Source organism: Poeciliopsis prolifica, unplaced genomic scaffold (assembly GCF_027474105.1).
Source record: "Poeciliopsis prolifica strain line A6 unplaced genomic scaffold, Auburn_PproV2 SCAFFOLD025, whole genome shotgun sequence".
Lineage (NCBI taxonomy): Eukaryota > Metazoa > Chordata > Actinopteri > Cyprinodontiformes > Poeciliidae > Poeciliopsis > Poeciliopsis prolifica.
The window spans coordinates 2,812,960-2,836,501 of NW_026562400.1; the positions used below are offsets into that span (position 1 = coordinate 2,812,960).

At 37.6% G+C, this 23,542-nt stretch overlaps 1 protein-coding gene across 1 annotated transcript; it reads left to right on the top strand.

Moving 5' to 3' along the window:
- The first annotated feature begins 1,285 nt into the window (after positions 1 to 1,285).
- Positions 1,286 to 23,265, top strand: dpy19l1l (dpy-19-like 1, like (H. sapiens)). Its single transcript, XM_055047293.1, has 22 exons — positions 1,286 to 1,631; positions 2,049 to 2,073; positions 2,168 to 2,255; positions 3,924 to 4,061; positions 4,712 to 4,832; positions 6,345 to 6,438; positions 6,629 to 6,686; positions 6,952 to 7,043; positions 8,597 to 8,696; positions 10,714 to 10,791; positions 13,071 to 13,157; positions 13,273 to 13,332; positions 14,908 to 14,988; positions 15,269 to 15,370; positions 16,047 to 16,118; positions 17,979 to 18,058; positions 18,177 to 18,201; positions 19,231 to 19,350; positions 20,348 to 20,522; positions 20,652 to 20,751; positions 21,527 to 21,652; positions 21,726 to 23,265. The coding sequence occupies exons 1-22, from the start codon at positions 1,424 to 1,426 to the stop codon at positions 21,886 to 21,888; spliced, it is 2,193 nt and encodes a 730-aa protein (XP_054903268.1). The 5' UTR covers positions 1,286 to 1,423; the 3' UTR covers positions 21,889 to 23,265.
- The last annotated feature ends 277 nt before the right edge of the window (positions 23,266 to 23,542 follow it).

The following is a 23,542-nucleotide window of genomic DNA, read 5'->3' on the forward strand; positions in this document are numbered from 1 at the left end:
TATAAGACGCTAATAACATTTTGAGTAGAGAAACACCATTTTGCTTTGACAGCTCACTCAATGTGCAGAATGAGAGAATATCTTAGCATGAAGGCTCAGAAAAAACACTCTAAATATTGCTGTTTTAGCTCTTAAAGGGGATTCTGAAATTACTTAATACTGTCATGAAGACTTATCAAAAATTTATAAATAAATAAACATTGGAAATCTCAAAGAAACAAGCTCAGAAAAACTATTTTTAGTTTTCATCTTCCTTCTTTGATTTCTTGCTATTTATGGAGATAAAAAAATCTATCTGTGCCTGATGTTTGAAAAGTAAAACATTTGTTCAAATTAATTTGCATTAAATGGTTCGTTGCTTGATAAACAAGTTCATCTGCACTGTATATACACATGCATGCAAGAAAAAAAACGTTGGCATTTATAATAAGGAGTTTGTTGACAAATCTTAGGTAGGCTATCAACATGAATTTTCTATTCTGTCTTTAGTTTGACATCAAATTAAGCTTCAAGGCTGTAACAAATGACAGCCTTGTGAATGAAATCTGATATCCAATTTCAGCACAAAATTTTATCCTATGACCATTAGTAAAACAATCTATTTTAACACTTTTTCAGTCACATTACCACTCCAGTATGTGGAGTTTTTATGCCAAAATTCCACGTACCGTTCTCCAAGATAATGAAAAAAATCAGATGAACTCATATTTTCTGATCTAAGTCTGAGACCAAATAGAACAATTTCTAAAAATCCCAGCAGTCTCAAAAAAAAATTTTTATTTTATTTTGTATTTTTATAAAAAGAAAAATATCAAATCCTGTCAACTTAACTAACGTACAATCACAACTATTGCAGAACAGATTGTTATTCTGCAGCGACACCTACTGGTCAGATTTGCTACTGCCTCGTGTTTTAGTTTCTTTTTTCTTTTTTTTTTTTTACAAGTGGAAACGTTTTATATTCTTCCTAGATTGTAATAAATGCTCTCACGAGGAGAGACATTTACTAGTCAGAAATCTTCATTCGCTCCTTTAAAACGTAATTTTTCACATTATTTTTAACAGTTTTTGGAGGTTACTTTTTCTGCCTTTTCTTTCATACCTCTGCTCTCCTATGTGTTATTTTATTTTGTTTGTAGTGTTCTTCGCTTGGTTTCTAAATGTAACCTGCAGAAAGATGCACAGCATTTATCCAGGAGCCTGCGCCTTTGCGTTGCCATAGCTACACCTAAAAGCTTATGTAGTACGACTGAACCACCAACAGGGGGCGCGGTGTAATAACACTTGTACGAGGAGTCAGTCACAGCATCACTCAGGTAGTAAACCAGATTGGAGGGGCAGATAGGAGCGACGGTGGAGCTGTTCAGCGCTCACACCCCTCGGCTCTTTCAGCTCGCTCCCCGAAGCTCCTCTCCTCACAGTCATGGTGGCTAAAACCAGGAAACAGACCGGGAAGAGTCCCGGTCAGACCCAGACTCTTCATAATATTTCGCCCCACAGCAAAAGTAACATTAGGCGACCCGGCAGGGACGTCAAGGCTTTCTCTCACGCGGACGGGCTGTCGATAATCGGACACAAGCTCGGGCTAACTTCGCCGTCGGTCTGCAGCCTGGCTGTCACGGTCCTTCTGGGTAAGTTCGGAGCTGTATCCCGCTAGCATGCCGATAAAACCCAAGCTAACGGGGGCTAACGCTGTTAGTAACTGGTGCCGTTACAGTGGGAAATCAGGGACATTATCTCGGTTCACCATCACAAGGCTAACCGTTAGCTTACACAAGCGCTAGCTCTCCGGTAGTCTGTGTGGTTAAACTCATATAAATAACTTCCGCTCCGTTATAGTTGCGTTAGTCGCCGGTTGGACACGTGTTAACAGCTTTCCGCATTAACTTCACTGCTGGATACCCATTTATAACAAACCACCAGTAAACTGATGGTTCAGCGATCACATTTGAGTCGTGACCTGTGCGGTTTTACTGGTGTTTGTGTGTTTGCTGTTTACTGCCCCATTTTCACCAGGTTCACAAAGTTTTCGATCTCTCTGTCCGCAGCTGGGCTGACTGGATATCTGCACTGGTGAGCTGCAGCAACAACACTGCTGTGTTACACACACACACACGGTTTGCTTACTTTCTGCTTGTTTACACACTTCTCCTCCTCCTGTGACCAGGTATCATCTGTCTCAGCTCTTTGAGAATGACAGACACTTTTCACATCTGTCCAACCTGGAGAAAGAAATGGCTTTCCGAACAGAAATGGTAAGCAGTTGCTTTCTTTTTATCATAAATGCTTTAACAGCTGATGATGACTTTTTCCACAGTTTTGTAGAACATGCTACTGTTTGAATAAGTGAGGAACGTTGTTTTTTTAATCCAGTTTAAAGGTGCATTTAATGGACAATGATTTATTTAATTAATCAACTAAAGGGATGGGGAATATACACTGATCAGGTATAATATTATGACCATCATGGATACCCTGCCAAGGCTTTGTGTATTTTCTAATTTACAATGTATAGAGAAGTAAGCAATTAAAGAGTTAGTTTAATATCAACCAGACCAGATGATATTGGGAGCCAACCAAGCAATATCTTGAATCAGATAATTATATGGAATGATAAGTATCAAACTGCCTGAAAACACAAGTATGTATCTGGTAATGTCATCCAAAAGCTCATGGAAGAAAAGGTTATTAATGTGTTGTTACATTGTTCTCTGATGTGCACAGGAAAGTAGCTGTTGTGTAGTAACCACATTTTTTTTACCACACTTTTTACTTTTGAATACAAGTTCTAGTTACCCTACAAGTCAGTGTTGGCTTACAAGGTTTTATGTCATGAGAATTGCCCAAATTTGGTGTGACGTTATTAATTTATACTCATTTTTTATTGTACTGTTCTTGAGTTTTATATTTTAAAAACTGTCCAAAACTCTGCATATTAGAGAAGGTCACTCTAAATTGCTGTGTACCATGTTTGCATGCGGATATTCTTCTGATATTCATTGTTCAATTGTTCAAAATGTTGGTGTTTATGTCGATCACTCAGTTGACATTTTATTAGGAAGTGCTATGAGATTTTTATTTGTTGTTTGCAGTCTGGTTGGTATTCATAACTAATCAAACTGAAAATGAACCATGGGGCTTGTAACATTTGTTGTAGAAGAAAGTTGATCCATCCTTAAAAATGTCCATTTTGTCCCTTATTTTGTAATGGATTGCAGAAGCATTTTTGACTACTTCTCTCTTTTATTTCGTTATGATGTTGCCTGACTTAGGCTTGAGTCATAGTAAAATCCTTCCTGCATGTAGTTTCCAAATTGTCCTGTACTTGTGAGGTTGTCATGCTACATTTAGTTTTATATATGACTCTAAACATTCAAAGGAATAAAATGTTCAGAGAATTCCTGCCATTGTGAGTCCTCAGCTGATCAGGAAACATTTATAATTCTATGCTGCAAATTAATGTTATTTAAACAATATAAATACATAATAGTCACATTGATTTTAGAAAGTACTGATTAGATTAAGCACACCACACAGGTGTTCTGAACCACCTGTTCAGAACACCGCGTTCTGAACAGGTGGTTCAGAACGCGGCGGTCCTGTGCCTGACAGACGGATGTCATGTTTTGAGAGCGGAAATTAAATGGATGTTGAGCAACAAGATGAAAAGGTCAAGAGTCAGTTTTGATGACAAGGCAGCAGAATTTGTCATTTCCCAACATTTAGTTTTTGGGTTTTTTGTTGGCTCAAAGGTCAACTTTCACGTTTGTGTACACATACCAGAGATGACCCCAACCTGGTGTGCAAACATAAAAAAAAGAGTGTTTTCTCAGGGATAAGTCTGTTGGGTTTAACTTTCTCTTGTTGTTTACCCTGCTTTTATCGTATAGATTTTTCTTCTTCTTCTTTCATTTTGATTCCAGGGTCTGTACTATTCGTACTACAAGACCATCATCGAGGCTCCTTCGTTCCTGGATGGACTCCACATGATCATGAACGACCGATTAACCGAGTATCCTCTGGTCATTAACACTCTGAAGAGGTTCAATCTCTACCCAGAGGTAACTTTAATGTTTATGAACACATTTTACATGTTGCAGTTTTTCTATATTTCTCTTTCCATTCACTGGGGATGTAACACTTGTTGGCATGTAAGACTTTTTACAACCAGTTTTGTCCATACATCTTTTGTCAAACATTTCACTTGACTGGAGAAACCAATTTTTTGTCCTTAATGTATTTACTATAAAATTATTATCTAGAACCCTTTGCTGTATGACTTCTAATTTAATGTTTAAGATTAAAATAAATTCAAATATTGATTTTACAGATGCATAATATATTGTAGTATCATCTGCATGCATTGTTAAATTTGCATGTGAACACATTCCAGTTGTTATAAGCTGTTGCTCTGACTTCTGATTTGGGGATGTTTCTTCATTTCCAGATTTAAATTGTGCTGTTTTGTCCTAATAATTAGAAAAAAACTGGTCTTTCTGTCTATTCGTTTATACCTGAAGAAAACTGAAGGTCATTAATTGTTAATAAAAATCACTTAGACAGTCTGATTACCTCTGTGAAGAGTAAGAGAAACCCAGAACCCTGTTAAGAGCATAACACTGTTTTGATTATTCCTCTGAGAGGAGAGAGAAAAGCCTTTTGAAAACGTGTTGTTCAATCAAGCTTTTCACTGCCTCTCTCTTCTCCTCAGGTGGTCCTGGCCAGCTGGTACCGCATGTACACAGGTGTTATGGGCTACTTTGGGATCCCCACTAAGACGTGTTGGTCCATTAACAGAGGAGAGGGACTCACTCCTGTGGATAGCTGTGAAGGTATTTGGTTGCCATGGAGCCCCATCCTGAGCTACCTTTCACTCTTACGCTCAAATACACTCACAGAAAATCTGCTGCATTGCACTAAACTACGTCATTTTTATTTTGAAGGGTTAGTTTGTTTACTGAACTTCATAGTTCATTTTATTTATTTTTGGTTTGTTCATTTATTTTGGATATTTAAAGTGTCTTATAGTTCCAGTTCTTTAGAAATTAGTTTTGCCATTTTTATGCTGTGAGAGAATATTGGTCTCCAAACGACAATGTTATCATTTATTGCAATAATTTCTTGGACTTATCACCCAGTAAAATTTCTCATTTGATAACAGCTGTCTGTGGTTTATGATGAGGAGCATTTTTTGTTTTTCCCTTTGTCCAGTAAAAAATCTTCTGTTTAATCATAACAAATGTGCGCATCCTTTTAGTGTGTTTTTTTTTTAATAAGCCTCCAGCGATGAAGAAAATCTTAAGAATTAATTTAAATGTGTTGCTGTCAGCAGCTGCAGTCTCTGTTCTGCTTCTGTCTCATTAGTGCAAGCAGCAGGGCCTTTGTAAACAGTCTGTTTTCACAGTGTTTACACAAACCTGGTGCACAGCCATCCTGCGTTTCCTGTAAAAACTGTCACCTGGCGTTTTCATTTTTGTGAAATTCGTAGCGACACGACAGAAAGCAGTGAGTATGTGTTCCATATTTAGACTAGCTGCTGTTTTTTCTGTGATTCACAGCCACACGAGGCCATCGAAGGATCACGTCAACACACATACAACCTGTTAGTCATTGCATCCTCAATAAGATTCACTGTTTTGTTTCTCTGCTAGGAGCCTTAAGAGGAACCGATTTTAACAGTGCTCATTTTTAGAATCGTGAAATATGAGATTGTGCTTATATTTGTATACAGCACTCACAAGATAACATCCTGTATAAGCAGACAAATATTTATCAGCTTTCCAAACCTCAGAATTAAAAAATTGCACCCATTCGTCTTTGTGAATTAGTTTCAGAATCAGTCAGATTGGATCTCACAACATCTGTGTCAAATCAATTATCAATTATCATTTTTTTCCGCATGGGAGAAGAAGAAGCATATCTAAAATATTTAGGACACTGGCTCTTGAGTACTGAACTTGGTCGCTTCCATTGCAGTGCTGATTTAATATTAATTTTCAAGCTGAAAGTATAATTGTCCATTTTGTTGATAAATGAAATGTTTCAAAAACAGATGTATAGTGCCTGAGAGTGATATTTTTACCAAAACATCTACTGCAGTGAATCAGAGTGTGCCTTTCCTCATGGGAAAAGCAGAGCGCCTCACATATATTATCTTTTTTGTGAGCTATATGTGCCTGACCTAATTTTACCAACCTGAGGAGCTTCTGATCTTACAGAGCTGAAAATGTCAGCAGTTGAACTTGAAGTAGTTTTTCCTTCCCACTGGCCAAACACCCTTTAGCTGCAAATGAATCTGTTGACTGTAAAATGTGACTCTTTATGGTTTTTTTGGTGTACATCAGGACTGGGCGACCCGGCATATTTCTACGTAGCCTGTGTCTTCCTGCTGAATGGCGCAATGATGAGCATCTTCTTTATTTATGGAGCTTACCTCAGGTGAGTTCATGTTTGCCCTGAGCTCTGCACTGCAGCATCAGAGAAAAGGAAAGATTTATGTGTCGAGTGATCATTTGTTTTCTGTTTTTGACCATTCTTTGAATTTGAAACATCAACTAGAAAACTTCTTTTCCCATTTCTCGTCTGCTGTCCCTGAAGCTTTTATATATTTCTTTCTTTTTCTATCCAGTGGAAGCAGACTGGGTGGAATTGTCTCAACATTGTGTTTTTTCTTCAATCATGGTGAAGTGAGTATGTTTCCTTTAACATCTAAAATACAACACCAGTTACTCTGAGCAGAGCAGAAATTAAAGTTGGAAAATCAGAGATCTGCTTAGCTGCAGTTTCCTTATAAACACGCATAAAGTGACATGTTTTCTACTGCATATGCCAGATTGAATGGCTGTTTTTAGGCCAGTACATGAAAACTACCTGCCTTCTGTTTTTTTTTTATATATTCATAAACTAATCCATCGTTAGATTGTCCTTTATTTTCTTTCTGTATGAAATCAGAGCACTCGTGTGATGTGGACTCCTCCTCTGAGGGAGAGTTTTGCGTACCCATTTCTAGTCCTGCAGATGCTGCTTTTGACCTACATCCTACGGTAAATGCACAAATCAATCGTCATGCTAACACTCACCTGTCAGTACTGTACTCACATAGACATTACATTCAATGATTTGACCATAATTTTTCTTTCATTTCGTCAACTGACCTTGTATAATGATCATCTCCAGACATTCTTAAACTGCTATATTAACATTTTGCATCCATTATAATATTAATATTGAAGTATTCCTACATTTTTTGACATTAGATTACAGGGTGTCTGTGCATCATTAAAATGTCTTACATTCATGAATCTAAAATTAAGGTCTTAAAATATTTTAAATTCATTGGAGAAGAAAAAAGGTTGACCTCAAGTACGTTAATCACATATCTTAAATCTGGTTATTGCAGGACTATTTAAACTCTTAATTTCTTTACAGTACTTTCGCAAAACTTTGAAGTACGCGCAAACATCCTCTCTGCGTTCTGTGACTTGAGGTGTTAACTCACTGCTAATAGCCGCTAAAACTAAATAATTCTATCATGGTGCAAATTAATCACCAGTTGGTTGGATTATTTTCATCTTTCCCACTGGCTCACCTATCTTGGCAACACATTCAATTTATTTAGTTTTGTTGTGTTTTTTTTTGTACATTTATGTTATAAAACAGGTTATGAATTTCATTCATACTGGTCTTAAAAAGTCTCAAGTTAGACTTAGTGAAGCCTGCAGCAACCCTGGATTAAAAAGTCCAACATCCAATTTTTTTATAAGTTCAACTATATTTAGAGTTTTTTTCCAGTTCATTGTGTCTTGCATGTTAACAGTGAAAGTTTATTCTTTCTCTGGGGTCAGAAAAAGTTCAAATAAAAAAGGAACAAGCAAGTATGATTTGTTTCAAGGAGAAAATCTCTTTCTCAACTGAGATTATGGCAGCTCACTGACATAATCCACCACATTCTCCAAGCTTCTGGTTCATAGGATGAACTTTTCACCCATTTTGAGTTTGTCTTTCTTGAATATTTAATGACTGTTGTGTGCTTTTGTAAACTTTTGGTCAGATTTAAATAATTTAACCTGGCAAAGACCAGAATTTTATTTAAAACCCCAAAACAGAAGGAGAATGTCCTCCTTTTAGGGATAATTTCATTAATACAGAGATGTTTCTAATTAAGCCGTCAGTGTATTCTCAAATAAAACCCTTTGTGTAATTTGTGTCGGTAGTCTATAGCTATATAACTTCTTTTGTGCTTTGACGAAACGAGGTTCTGCTCCGGTTATCAGCTAAATGGCACTCTGAAGGAAGGAAGCTCGAGGAGCTGCAGCACTTACCGCAGTGAAACATTATCCTGTCATGTCGTATCATCTTGTGAATAACACTTTGTTCTGGGTGAGACCTGTTAGGAAGCCGCTCTGCATCGGCTTTTCGTTAAACGGAAAAGGCTCTCTCTTGTGAGTGGCATTATAGATAATGAGGTTCAGTGTTTTCTTTTCTTTGTCATTGAACGTGTCTGTTTCTCAGGCATCTTAATATGGCTCTTCTTATCTCCTCTAGATTCTCAGCTCTGAATTATGTTTTTACCTCCTCCCTCTCTCTTCTTCCGCAGCGTACGAAACCCAGGCAGGACAGCCATGGTCGCTCTGGGCATCTCCAATTTATGCTTCATGCTGCCTTGGCAGTTCGCCCAGTTTGTGCTGCTCACTCAGGTAAACAGAGCCAGGGATTGTGTGCAGGGCTGGTAGATTAAGGATATAAGCTGGGAACAAACATCATACTCTGGCAAGGACACTGCTGACAAACGCTGTTGCTGAGCATGAGAGAAGCAAAGCAAGAAGACAGCAGAGGAGTCGGGAAGGACAGGAAAACGCTTCAGTGTTACACTGGTGGTGCACTCCATCCTGCTTTTGTTTCACCTGCAAAAAAAGTCCAGTGAAAGCCTGGCTGAGCTTTATATTACACTCTTTTGATACATTCTAAGCTTTGTCCTCCTGGACCAAGTAATCTAGATTTGTACAAAAGCAGAATTATCACATTTAGATAAAATATTAACCATTTAAACCATCCCCTACAGGGGACCATCCCCTACAGGGGACTTTGCTTCTTTGAAGAGGTTAGGAGTGGTATACAGGCTTTACAAAATATTTTCCGTTACATTTTTGGCACAAACTCATTCTTAGATAAGGAGATTTTAGTGCTCAGTTCTGCCTGTTTTGAGCTCCTTTCAGGTTGAGCGTCTTTAGGGCGTCTTGTCACTATAAAGCCAAGTAAAGTGTTGCAGGCCACACCCCGCTACTCAACATTCGCACCATTTTCACATGTGAAAATGGCTGCAAACAGACGTGCAATTATGCAAACATACATCTTTGAAAAGCAGAAGTAGAGCCTCCTGCACAACCAACAAGAAAGCAGCAGATGGTTTCTGAATAATAAGTCAACAACAAAGACTTGTCAGTGCAAACAGCAGTAAAACCAGCTGCGCAAACGTGCATGACCTCCGCAAGGACAATCTCTCTGATACCCTCGTGTAAACTTTCCAGGGGAACCTAAGGAATCTGATTGCTGCAGCTGTCGGCTTAACCTAATTGTACCAACACGGCCTCACAGAAGCACAGATCATAACTAAAGACAACCGAGCAAAATCTGACAGAGCTGCTGCACACTTTCTATACCGCTCTATGCTTAGAAACCACTCCTCTGCGCTTTTCCTCAGCTGACTCTCAAAAAGTATGAAATTGCTCTTTTTGTAAGAGTTATAGTTTCCACCAAGCCATTTTTCTTCTGCAGCCCAACTGTATCTAATTCATCGCCCAATGTGTGGAAATTAGTTTGAAAAAGAAGTAGCCAAACCTCTTCTCACTGCATCTTGTTTCATCCTGACTCCCTGCAGCCACAGCTTAAACTGATTTGCATCCTTTGCAATGCATCCTTGGAAACATGTCCTTGATCGTGTGTGTGCGCGCGTGTGTGTGTGTGTTTTTCTCTTTCAGGGTTTTCTTTTTTGTACTACTTCTAAATTCCAGGCATCTGTTAGCACTGGGTCAGATACCTCTTGAATTTGTTTTTAGATCCTCGTGAGAATTTCATGTCTCAGTGGAATAATTTAAAATGTTTACATGACACCTGACACCTCTGGTAAACGTGCGATCATTAAAACATATTTATCTTTTATTCATTAGCATAATTTCACGGAGAAAACAATAAATGAGTTTGATTGTTGAGAGATCTCTGCTGTTAAAATTACATTTATTCTTTTGTTTTCCCAATACAACCAACTTAATCTTCACAGATGGATGAATTTTCTCATCGATTCACAAGAGAAAACGTTTTAAGAGTCTTTGTCACAGCTTGAGCTGTTTTAAACTTTCAAAGATGTGAGTAATTTTAAAATGAAAAGCTGTTTTATTTCTGGTTTATGAGGCTCAGCCTTACTTGAATGCATGTTGTCTCTTGTCTTGGTTGCTAACGAATGGGATTCTGTGCCACATCATATTTGCACCTCAGGTGAATAAGAAGTAAAGCCAGAATTATCCAAATTTGTACACATTTCAGCAAATAAAACATTTAGAATTTTTTCAGTGTGAAATTGTCCTTATAGAACAATAAATGGTTTTTTTAAAGGCCTTTTTAAATGCAGAGTCTGCTGCACTAGAAGTTGTTGAATTAATGTTTTGTCAGACACATTGTAGATTTTCCTCCCTAAGGTTTCTGCTCTCTATGTTCCAGGTGGCTTCGCTGTTTGCATCCTATATCCTGGGCTACCTTGCTGCTGCTAAAATGCAGTCCATTCTGGTCACTCACATGGTACAGCAGACCTACATGTCTTCATACATTGATCAGTAAACATGTTGATATTATGCTTCCTCCTGTCAATTCTGCACCTTGACAGCTTGGATTTGTCAATACAGGCATGAAAGAAACCTTTTCTGTATTTTGCATAAGACAAATCTATTCCCAGCTGATTGCCCCTGAGGTGTGACATGTTGTGTTATCTCTGAAAGTAATAGCTGAAAGAATATCGCATAAGACAAGAGAACAGAAGCGGCAAATACAGGGATTGGTTTCTATGACATTAACAGTATCACTTCTCATGCACCGTTCCCTTTTACCACAAAATACGGGAATGTGACCGTTTGTTCCTCTGGTCCACATTCCTGTCGCCCTAATCCCCGGCTTGCCTGGCTCTCAGCTGCAGTCTGTGGCCGCAGCAGATAAGGAGAAGCTCCTTTACGGGAAGATTGGGACGGGAAGGCATATGGCTGTGCATAATTTAGAGAGCTTGGCGATGACTTTGGCTTTGTCTACTGAAATAGAAGTGACACAGTTTTGACGTGTGTGTCCTCTACCACATGCAGGATGAAACGGTTTGCGCTTACCCTCTTAGATGTTTGGTTTATATAATTAAGAAGTAAGTTGGTAGGAAAAAGCTGCAATTTTTGAATGCTAAGAATGACAAAAATAGAAATTGATCTAAATGTTTAGCTTTTATGATAATAAATCAGAGGATAATTGAAATATAGTTCCTTTCTAGATGTTTTTTTTTTTCTTAAAATAAAGCATGTGTGTATCAGTTTTCTTCTAAATGCAACATTACCAGACATTCAAATGTTGATTTTTACAATAAAATTGCATAAAATCAAAAACCAAACCAGGTGAAATAACCTATAGAAACAAACCAGTTACTTTAGTACTGTGACCATCTTAGATCTTTATTTGACTTGTCACAATAACAAATTTTGATGGATGATAAATGGTCCCAGAAATTATTGTGATAAAAAATAATATTGCCATTTTGAGATAATTTTCAACTAATGTAACAATAATATTTATAAGAAGGAATAGTGACATATTATTTTAATCCACTCAAGGATTAAAAAAACATTTTACGCTGGAACTGGAAGACATTATAAATAAACAAAACAACTGAAACAGCATTAATTAAAATGGATTATGACGCCACTGTAAATAAAATGACACTTCAATAAATAATAATCATTTAGCTGAGACTAGGAAAACAGGCAAAACAACTACATACTCTGTCGATTTTTTGCTTTGTCTCTCAAAATGCCAGCTAAACGATATTAAAGTGGAGTATTTCTTTAACCACTGTTGTCCAAGTGGAAATTATTTTAATTTATCATGCAATGAATTGATTTATTGCTTATTGTGACGGGCTTAATTGGATCATGCCGTTGCTGCACCACCATGACGAGACTCTCCGCCGCCTCTCAAAGGTTTTTCTTTGGGCTCTGGTGACTGTCACTGTCGTCATGCATGTCATACAGATGTGTTGACTGTGGCACTTTAATGAAGAGGCCCAACCCGTACACTACATCTGCCTCTGTGTGTACAGCTTTTCCCCTTTTTGAAAAACTGCTTCAGTAATCCTACTCTGCTTTATCAAATACCCACTGGCAACAGCTGAAAAGCCCCTCAATCCTGAGCAACCCCAGTTGGTGATCAACGTATGCACAATGGAGAGGGATTCGGTTTTCCACACTTCACTGGGATTAAGTATTAAGACTTTATTGAATGGGATTATTTTCTGCTTGTGGCTGTGAATTCCCATTTTAATGCATTGGTTAGATCTATTATTATCACTTAATGCAGATATCCCAGACCACCCTGCTGCAGTACTCAGACACAGATATTATTTTGCTTTTTATCTGTGGCCAAAGGAAACGACTGGAACTAGTGGAGAATATAGTAAAGAGACTTGATGTGCCACAAAAATCTTTTAAAGACAGTTGAATAAAATAAAGCATAAATCAAGCACCAACTTTTATTATTCTGGCTATTATTCAGATAAATTTAAGCTATGATGAGCTATAATTGGTTTGTCATTTTAGTCTGATGATTTCCCTTGTGTTTCTATTTCTGTTGTAACTACTCACAGAGAGTGATTGTGATGTTAGTTTTTCATTTGACTGCAAGGCAAATTTTCCCTAAGGGTGCAATTAATAAAGTGATACTGTATCAGATCACTGCCATTGTCAGCCTCTTAAGTGTTATTATGATCATTTACAAACATAAAGCCACAGATTTCACACTGAGAGAAAACACTTCTTCTCCTCTTTTCTCAGATCACACTCGGTGTCTGCTTCGTCCTGATGTTTGGGAACTCCATGCTCCTCACGTCTTTCTATGCTTCTTCGCTCATTTCCATCTGGGTGAGTTTCTGAAGTTCTTCATGCAAATATCAAGTTAAGATGTGCTTATAAGAATCTATGTCTTTTATACAGAAACATATTAAAGCCAGTGTTTAATTGTCTTTTTCCTGTTTAGGTCATCATTGCTTTAAGGACCCAATTCATTCAGGTGTTCAAACCTGGCGTTATCCTCTGGGTGAGAAGAAATAACCTTCTTTCATTTCAAGAATGTACTGTGGTGATACTTTAGATGTTGTTATTTTATGTTTGCAGAGAAAAGAACAAACAGAAAAGCTAAAGTTGTAAAGTTTTCTTCACAAATGCAAAATTATTTGATAATATCAGGTCTTGGGTAACAGTTATATTCTTATAGTACACATGTCTGAACCTCTTGTAACCTCTCGTTTGATGCACTTAAATTCTGAATACTGCATGAGTATTATAGTTAGGGATTTAAAATTCAGTCATTCGCTTTTTATGTTTTTTTATTTTTTTATTTAAGGAGCAAAATGACAAATTAGGAATGAAATTTAAGAGCTCTTAAATCCCCCCAAAGTGATGAGGTTACATTAGCCAAAAAATAATTCATGCCTTAAGTTGGACTTTCAGTTTTGAGCATCTGGCATTCCACAATAGGCTAACCTTCATCGGTGCAGACAGAGCGTTTGCATAGTGTTACATGGGTTTAGTAATGCTAAGCTCAAGGCAAGTATTCAATAGTGTGACAGAGAAAAGTTTTGGATAAAGAGACACTCAAGATGGATCTTATGTGAAACTACAATAAATATTTCACACCTTACAAAAATAACTTTTGGTAGGTGTGGTGAAGGATGAAGTTTTTTCTCAAAATGCCTGGGAACCATGAGCAAAACATCATAAATGAGAAATACAAAAAAAATCTCCCCTACCTGTAAAGTTAGGATTGACGTAAGTGTGCCATTAATTGTGGCACTCCTGCTGTGTCATAGCATGTTTTTCCCCTAATAAACATTTTAACTCAAATTGAATATTGTATTTGTTTACAAGGGTGTGAATGCAATCAAATGAATTTTAAAAATTGTCACATTGTTACAAAATATTTGTGGAAATCTCTGGACTCTTGCTTCCTTCTGGTAGGAAATTGGATAGGATATAAAAACCATATTTAAAAAGCACTGATCGAAATATCTGCCTGGTGATTTAGTGCAAATACCAGCACTACATGCAGGAAGTCACAATATTAGAGTCACATCTATAAATACAAAATGTTATTGTAAAGGCAGCTGAAGGGCTGCATGGTTGTTGGGACGTTTCAGCAAGAGGCTCCTGGGTTTGGATGACCTTTCTGTGAAGCGTCTCCATGTTTCTTGCAGCATATTTAATGAAATGTGTTGGTAATAATTAGACCTGGGTTAGACAAGTGTTTTTCCTGCAACAATTTTTCATTTTACAACAGTTTTTTAAGTTGATCCCAACTTCAAAATGACTGTTCTGCTCAGGCTTTACCTTTGGTTCTCATCTGACTGACTTTTATAATATATAAAATTAGCAGAGATTTTTTTGGATTTGTTTATAGGGTTTGTTTTATATTCACAGAATTTTCTGGTGTGTTTTGTTGCTCGCAGCCAACGCTTGTGTGATGAAACGCAAAATCAAAAGAGTGGGAGGTGAAACGCAGATAGCATTTAGGATAGAATTTGTAATTATAGTAAATTATTTATTAGCTTGCTCTTGTTGCTTTTTACAGAAAGGCTTTGATTGCATGAAAAATAATTCATGTTTTCATTGGCAGGTGATCCAGGGACTGGCTTGGGTTGGCTCCACAATTCTGCTCAAATTTTTGCTCTCCTCTGTGTTTGGTGCCTCTGATGATGTAAGATATCAAGGTTTCATGTTTCAATGCTGCCACTTTTCCATGTGATGGTAATATTCTGACTCTGCATCAAAAGATTAGAGTATCTTCAGAAAATGCTCATGTTTAGAAGTTGTAAGAAACAATAAGTAGTAGGAACAAGAGAAACCGTAATGCTTGATGTCAAAATTGGTTAAATTAAGCCACTCTGAACATTTTGCAACCTACTGAAATTATTAAACCACATGTTGGGTTCCATGTTAGGGCAGAATTGGCACTTTGTGTTTTTATTTTTTTCCAGGCTCACATCAGTGGACTGATCAAGTCCAAATTCACGAGTTACAGAGACTTCCACACTCTGATGTACACCTGCGCTGCCGAATTCGACTTCATGGAGTTTGAGGCAAGTCAAACTCACATTCATCTTTCTGAACATCTGATCAGTCGCATTCAAGTCTTTACAGCCAAAATGAAAGTCTAAATTGCTTTTAAAATGTCACTTGGTTATCTTTTTAGATGTCAGACATGTTGAAACTCCCACTGCTTTGTGTCAGAGTTCAGATGGAACCAGATTTGTGCTGACAGGGAACAAAAACCCTCGCAGCAGAACTTGACAGCTGATTCAGTCGAGCTTTGTGCTGCACGCTGACCTGACTTAATGATTTATCTTGAACAGAATATGAATGAAACCACACTGACTACTGGCTACACATTTAGTCTGCAAATGTTTGCAATTTATTGTAATTCCTTCCTTTGACATTGTTTTTGGTTTGTCATTCTTAAACAAACTTAATTTCAGAAGCAGGTGTTTTTCACTTGCATCTGTATTTTATGTACTGTGTTACTTCATTGTTAATTAGAGGTTAACATTTTTTCCTTTTTCTTTGGTTTCTTATTTCAAATTATTTATTGAACTTCATTTTTCTGAATTAATTTTTTTTATCTAACTTTAATTTGTTTTGACCATATCACCGTCAACATTCTGGTAAAATAAATCTGTCTAATTAAACTGTGGAAACCGACCGCAGAGAATCGTTTCACAGTCTCTTTGACTTCCTTCCTGTGTCGCTCTCCCTCAGACGCCGGTTCGTTACCTTAAGACGTTGCTGCTGCCCGTCAACATGCTGGTGGTTGCTCTCGTTGCAAACAAGGTGAGTTTTCTCACATAAAATAAGTAAAACTTAATGCATAGTCCTCTTAGGAAAAACCTTCACGTTTCATTATGTGTTTCACTCTAAGTCAGGCTCTTTTTTTCCTGTTTCCCTCAGTTCACTTTAATAATCTGAACTAATAAAGCTCAGAATGATGAGCTAAAGCTTTCAGTTTTACCTTAGGAGGTTTCTAGAAATCATTATAACAAGAGGCTGATAGAAATATATTATAGCTGAAATGTTTGACAACATTTATTCAGATTATATTAAAGCTGCTGATATGCATTTATATTGTAGCAGATATTATATGTAAATATACATTCTTTATCTATTATTTTAATAATAGATTGTCATTTTGAACTTCTTATTTTACTTTAAGCTCAGAGGAGATCCAGTTAGGAAACAGCAGCAATCATGCTGGTAAAAACTTGGCACATGAAGGTGAATTAAAGAAAGCAGAGATGGAATAAAATAATCATTGATTGATCTGAATAATATTTATTAATTGCTGCTTTGATTTGAATGAAATGTGTTCATTTGACACCAATTACCAACCGAAGTGAAAGAATTTCTAAATTAAATGGTTTCAGTTTTTATATTCAAGGAAGGAAACTGGGATATTATTTACGTTCAATACACACAGTAATTTATTTCAAGTGTTTTTTTATGTAAATTTTTATTCTTATCGCTTAAATGAAAAACTGAGCATTAAACTAATTTTTAAAAAAAGCATTTTTAACACAGAAATGAGTAAGACCCTGCACTGTAACATATGTGCATTCAATACTCTGTTGTGCCTTTTTTTGCATGAATTACTGGATCTGCGTTGTGGGCAGTTTTTCCTTCCACTTAACTTTCCATTAATATTCTTCGAAATGGCATTCTGTGAACTGATAGTTTCTTTAACAAAGCCTTTTCAGTGGCATTTTACAAATTTTCTGATAGTTATCCGACAGTCATAAATGAAATTCTGATTTGTTACATTTATTTAATTACTAAACAAAGTCATCTCTTTAATATTTTGCTATTTTACTGAGATGCACTGTTTCCTGTTTAGTTTTTCCCATTCTAATCCAAGCAAAACAAGCGATTATCCAAGGAAACCAAGAGATTCCACTGAATCTTTCTCCACCTTGATCATTGTTGTTGCAGCAGACAAACCATCTGCTGTATGTTTGCTAGATTATGTGTGTAATATCTCCATTATTAACCAATTAGTGAACAAACTCTCACGAAGGTAGCTAAAATCTGCTGTAAAGTCACTGAGATTATAAAGGATTATTAAGCACTTCTCTTCAGGCTTATTGAATTTCCCTGCATGGCGTCATGAATTAAACATTGAGACAGTCAGAAGGTTTCACTATAAACCCGCTGCTGTTCTGTGCAGCCCTGCATGCTGTCAGGCATAAAGATGAAATCGCTTTTTAAACCTCGGAGCTCTTTTTATGCATCAAACACAAAGCTGCTTGCAGACAACCAAACCAAACTGCTGGGATGAAGGAAGCAGGTTGCATCGCTTCAGTTTTAAGAAGTCTACATGAAAATGTTTTCTCTCCTGCAGCTTCTACACCTTCTTTTTCATCTCTAAACCGAGAAGTAAAGAAAATAATCTATTATTGCAAGGATCTTTCTTGCCAAAAAATATGAGAGAGAAAAAAACATTTGGTGTTTAATCTTTTTATGCCCAACCCACGCTAAGCTAAGAATACATGACTCATTTTTGGCAGAGCCCAGGAGGCAATACATGAGCAAGCAGTTAAAGGAGTATTACCACTAAAAACAAAACAAAAAAAATCTGTGATGACATCAAAGATCCAACAGTCCTTGCTTTTAATCCTAATCCTAATTTGTCCTCCTCAGACGGTGCAGGATCTGTTTCGTACTCTGACACAAAAAGCAAAAACGTCTCTAAACACGGAGGATGGTGATGAATTCACAAGGTGACTTCTTCTTTCTCTATGCTTTTGTTTTTATTTAAAAATATTCTAAATAGTTTTTCTTCTCTCATTTTCTAATAAATAATTTTGTCTCTTTATGTTCATCTGTTTTGTTCTGCAGGTCTGATGTCGCTGCAAAAGGAGAGGTAAGGAAATAAAGTTCCTTTATGTTTTTTAATTGTGATTAAACTGATTAATTTCTCAGATGCCATTGGCTGCGTCGTTCCTCTGATTTCAGAATATTTCTCCTCTGTGTTGCAGTCGGTTTTGTCTCCCTAAGGGATTTTCATCCCTCTTGTCTTCCCAGAAATGAAAAGCAGTTTGTGCTTTGCTGTGAAATCCCACTCTTCTTGCTTTTTTCATCCCTCTCTCAGCTGTCTTGTGTAATTTTCTGTAACGCTGTTCACCCACCAGCAGCAGATTCCTCACATAATAGCTTTACTTTTTTGTACAGAACTAAGTGACACATAAATTGGGTTACAGATGCTAATTTCAATATGCAGTCTTTATAATGGTGAGAAAAAGTGTTTTTGTGTGTATAAGCTCCTTGATTTTAAGTTAGTTTTATAATATTTTAAGTGTACTAAAAATGTTTGGACAGATTTAGTGTTTTGGGAATAGATAATCTTCACAGTGAAATGAAAGACCAGCCTATGTAACCTTTAACCTTCATGTTATTCTAAAATATACTGTAAATAATAAAGTTCAGGTAAATGTCACACCCGAAAGAACTGAGTTATTGAGTTACATCTTTTAATATATTTCTAATAATGTATCTAAAAAAGTCTTAATAAAAGACATGTGGAGCGCACCAGTTTTTTAATCCGATTAATTGTTGCAATAATCGATAGAATAACTGATTTCTAAAATAGTAATTAGTTGCACCTCTATTTTTTAACTCTCCAGGAAAGAAATAGACATTTTTCCATGTAAAGTTATCTAATTTTGTTTCGATAGCTCGTAAATTTCCGTGAGTTTGCTCACTAATAAAAAGTTGTTTGTTGTCATTTTGGTAAATTCAACCTTCACAGAAAATATGAATGACACCCAATATATATTACTCCTGTTCACAGAGTGTCTTAAACTCTCCGTCCTTTTTATTGTGTGTGCTGTGGAAGCGTGAGAAGTTGTGAATGTCAGCGTAAACTCATGCATTCCTCTGTGTGTCTGTGCAGCTGGTGTACCACAGCCTGCAGCTGGTCGCCTTCGCCGTCCTGGCCATCCTCATCATGCGCCTGAAGCTCTTCCTCACTCCGCACATGTGCATCATGGCGTCACTGCTCTGCTCCCGACAGGTGGGCCTCAACTCCCAAAGACACGACAAACTGGGCTCTGAATACTGACACCGATTAGAACAATACTAGCCCAATTAAATGTGGGAATTGTTACTCTTAACCCTCCTCTTGTCTTCGGGTCATTTTGACCCGAAGACAACAGGAGGTTATTCTTATTTTTTTCGTCAAGTTCACATTTGAATTGCTCCAGCAGAAAATTCCATCTGAGTTGTGAACACTGTAGGTCTGATTCAGGACTGTTAGATTTCAAGTTTCTGTATGCAGTTGCAATTAAAAAAATGTTTTATAAGGGCTTGTCCTCGGGTCATGTCAACCCGAGGGCAACAGGAGGGGGGGGAAATTTGAAAAGATATCAGTTTTACGGAGATCAGTGATGCCATTCCATACTGTTTGCCTGTCCAGCTGTAATTTCCTTAGTCTTCCGGTCAGTCTGACCTGAGGCCTGGGTTTGGTTATCTTTATTTCTTTTGTAAAGTTCACATTTGGATTGCTTGAGCCTAAACTTCCCCCTGAGTTGTGCACACCATAGTTCTGACGCAGGACTGTTAGATTAAAGTTTCTGTATGCAGCTGCAATTGAAAAACATATTTTTTAAGGGCTTGTCCTCGGTCGACATAAGCCGAGGACAACAGGAGGGTTAACTAACTTCTTGATATTTTCTGCTGGACAGCTTTTCTATCTTGCTCCAACACAGATTTTAGTATGTTTGAATACATAGCAGTGTGTTACCAAAACATCTGCAAAAATTATTTATTAAAATAGATTGCATATATAATTTGAGACAATCGGAGGTATTTTGAAAAACTCAGAATTAGAACTAAACAAGTGGAAAGCCTTTTCTGTTTATGGAACAATCAGTCGAAAGACACAAAAATAGTAGATCAGTTTTTAATAAAATGTAATGTAGGTATAATGAAGTTTATTGACTCTGCAGAGTGCTGCATCATTTTAATGCATGTTGTGCGTCAAACATGTCCGCTGTCCGTTCCTTTCCCAGTTGTTTGGTTGGGTTGGTGAGAGGTTCAAGCACCAGGCTGTAGTTTTCACAGTGCTGGGCATGATGGCCGTGCAGGGAGTGGCCAACCTGCAGGCCCAGTGGGCCATCATTGGAGAGTTCAGCAACCTGCCGCAGGAGGAGCTGCTGGACTGGATCCAGGAAAACACCCAGCCTGGTGAGTCAACAGCTTCACAACACAAGAAATACAGTTAAATTCACTCTGAAAATCTCATTTTGGCACATATATACAGCAGCAGCTGTGTTGCTGACTGGTTCCACTGGGTTCTGTCGTGGTTCTGTGTAGACTCTGTGTTTGCTGGAGCCATGCCCACCATGGCCAGCGTGAAGCTCTCTGCTGGCCGGCCGATCGTCAACCACCCCCACTACGAAGACGCTGGTCTCAGGTCAGTTGAGCTGCTATGAGTTTTTCAGACTTTATTGTGACAACGAACAAATTTTCACATTACTGGGCCGTTTTTATGGATCAGCAGACAGCCGTCGGTATTTAATGCAGGGTTCGTACAGGCGCTTCAAATTAGGGATGCACCAATTGCAGTTTTTTGGTCGACATCTTATTACCGATCTTTAAAAATCCTGACCTGCCAATTCCGATTTTGGCCGATTTAAGTTTTTTTTGTCTGATATTTAACTAATTACATCAAAACAGTTGTTGAGTTGGTGACTGCTGTTAAGTGTAGACATGACCAGGGGAACAGTTTTTATCAGTCAATTTTCTCACAGGAACACAGAAGAGATTTTTAATAAGGTAGATGAGATGGAAGGATAAGATCTACTTCACATGTAAGTATCGGCCGATCACCAATCTCCCAAAAGTAAGGTAATTTGCACCAATAAATTGGCTGGCTGACAAAAAGCTTGAATTTCATTTAGTGGTTTTCATGGTTTGGAAAGTGTTTAATTTCTGTATGACGGCTGCAGCCTCCGGCACCCGTCCACCCTGGTCTCATGTTGTTTGTCTTTTTTGGACGGGCTGTGCCGAAACAATTTTCAGACGTGAAGAAAGTAGATCGGCGCATCCCCATTTAATGGTGAATTGAAACTGTCTTCTTTTGTTCATTTGTTTTGTCTTTGTCTCCAAAGTGTGGCACTTGGAAAGTGCTTGACGAAAAGTGTATAAACTCTGTTAACAGTAACGTTTAAATCCATGCTTCTTCACAGAGAGAGAACCAAGCTGGTCTATTCCATGTACAGTCGCATGTCTGGTGAAACAGTTCAACGAAACCTGATGAAGCTGGGGGTGGACTTCTTCATCCTGGAGGATTCCTGGTGCACCAGGAGAACCAGGTAAGCCCAGCCCAGACCACTCCTCTCTGGTTAGGGCTGTGGACTTGTCTTCATCCCTGTCTCTGTTCTTCAGGCCCGGGTGCAGCATGCCAGAGATCTGGGACATAGAGGACCCTGACAACGTCAGGAAAACTCCCTTCTGCACTCAAATGTCCAACGACCCGTGGCCGTACTTCTCGGCTGTCTTTTCCAACAATGTCTACAAGGTTCTCGAAGTCCCCAAAGATCTGAGATAACAGCTCTGGGGACATGGGGCCAAACCAAATTCATTTCAAGCAAACTTTTTTATCCTGGTTTCACTCTTCTCTTTCTTCTTTCCACACTTGTGGTGTCAGTATTTAGGACACAAAAAATGTCATAAATCCAGCCTGAGTCATTGCCCACACAGCCCAGTATTTGTGACTTTCTAGTATCTTTTTTCTGATCCAGAAATGCCACTGTGTTCAGTGTCCAGATATATGAGAAATCCAAAAAGTTTCACTGTTTCTCTGTTAGCTTGTTGCTTTGGCTCTGGTACGATTATTCCTTGTTTTAAAGGATTCATCCCTTCTCTCATTCCTACATTTGTAACTTTATCAGTGTCGCTTCAGTCAGAAACTGTCAGTGATGTCCACATACTGTGAAGCAATACCGTTTGCAAACTTGACAAAAAAAAAAAAGCTAACTTTCTCTATCGTTATGCACAGTGAAAAGGTTTTTCTGTAGTACAGTATTTTTATAATTTATTTCTGTGAGCAGTTTTATGCAACTTCAGGATCTTAGGATGTCTCTGTGTTTGGAGGTTTTTTTAAAGCTAATACATATCATACAGTGTTGAAAGATCTAGACAGTTTATCATGAGAAAAGAGCCCTTGCATCTTGTAATTTGGAAGCTTTTTTAGGGGTGAAGATGGTAAGAAAATGCAAATATGTCTTCAAACTGCCCTGGTACCACTTTTTATATGATTGTTTTGTAAAATACCGATGTTTAGCCTTTAAAATTGTGTTTCTTGAATTATTGTTTGTTGCCAAAGGAAGTCTTGTTATTAAAACTACATATTCAGGGTACTTTAACTTACACGTGTCTTTACTAGAGTAGGGATGCCCAAAGTACCAGTGTGAAGTAAAACTGCTGATGCAGGACAGGATTGTGGGTGATTATCTGAAGCAGATATACATTGGCCACATCAGCAGCAATTTTATTCCAAATTGAAGCATAGATACAACTTTATAAAAGCACCAAAAACATTAGTTCTGCATCAGCTCTGATCCATTTGTAGCATTGATGTAGAATGTTTCCTTGTTGGCTACATTATGTTCCTCCACCCAAACAGACTCCATGTTAAGATCATGTCAAATTTTGTTGTGATGTTTTAGGCTACATAGTTTAGTTTTGGAACAATGTTTTAAAAATTTTTCTTGCAAAGCCTCAACTTGACAAATTTGCAGAATAAAGATGTAAATATGAACAGTCTGACCGTTTTGGAACCAGGTCAAATTTTTGCTTTTTCATTGGGACATTTTCTGAACGTTTGATTTTACAGTTTTGAAGTACAAAAAAAAAAATGTACTTTTGCATCTCCTCATTGCTTTTAGCTGAAGGTTATTTCTAAAATAAATGCAGCAATTGAAGAGTTTTTTTTCTCTCACATTTATATGGAACAATTCTGTAAAAAATTTCCAAGAAAATGCAGATAATGAAGCACATTTACCTTCTCACAGCAAAGCCGATTAAGTTCAGAAAGATTCTGCCTCTGGCAAAAATCTCTCCTATTTTAAACCCACAGTGAAATACGCCCTGCTTACTTCAGTTGGGAACAACCTTTGGCCAGGGCGGGTACATTTTTGACAAATTCACCTAAACATCACAGAAAAACAGAGGCATAACACCATGTCCTCCACCCAGTGTTC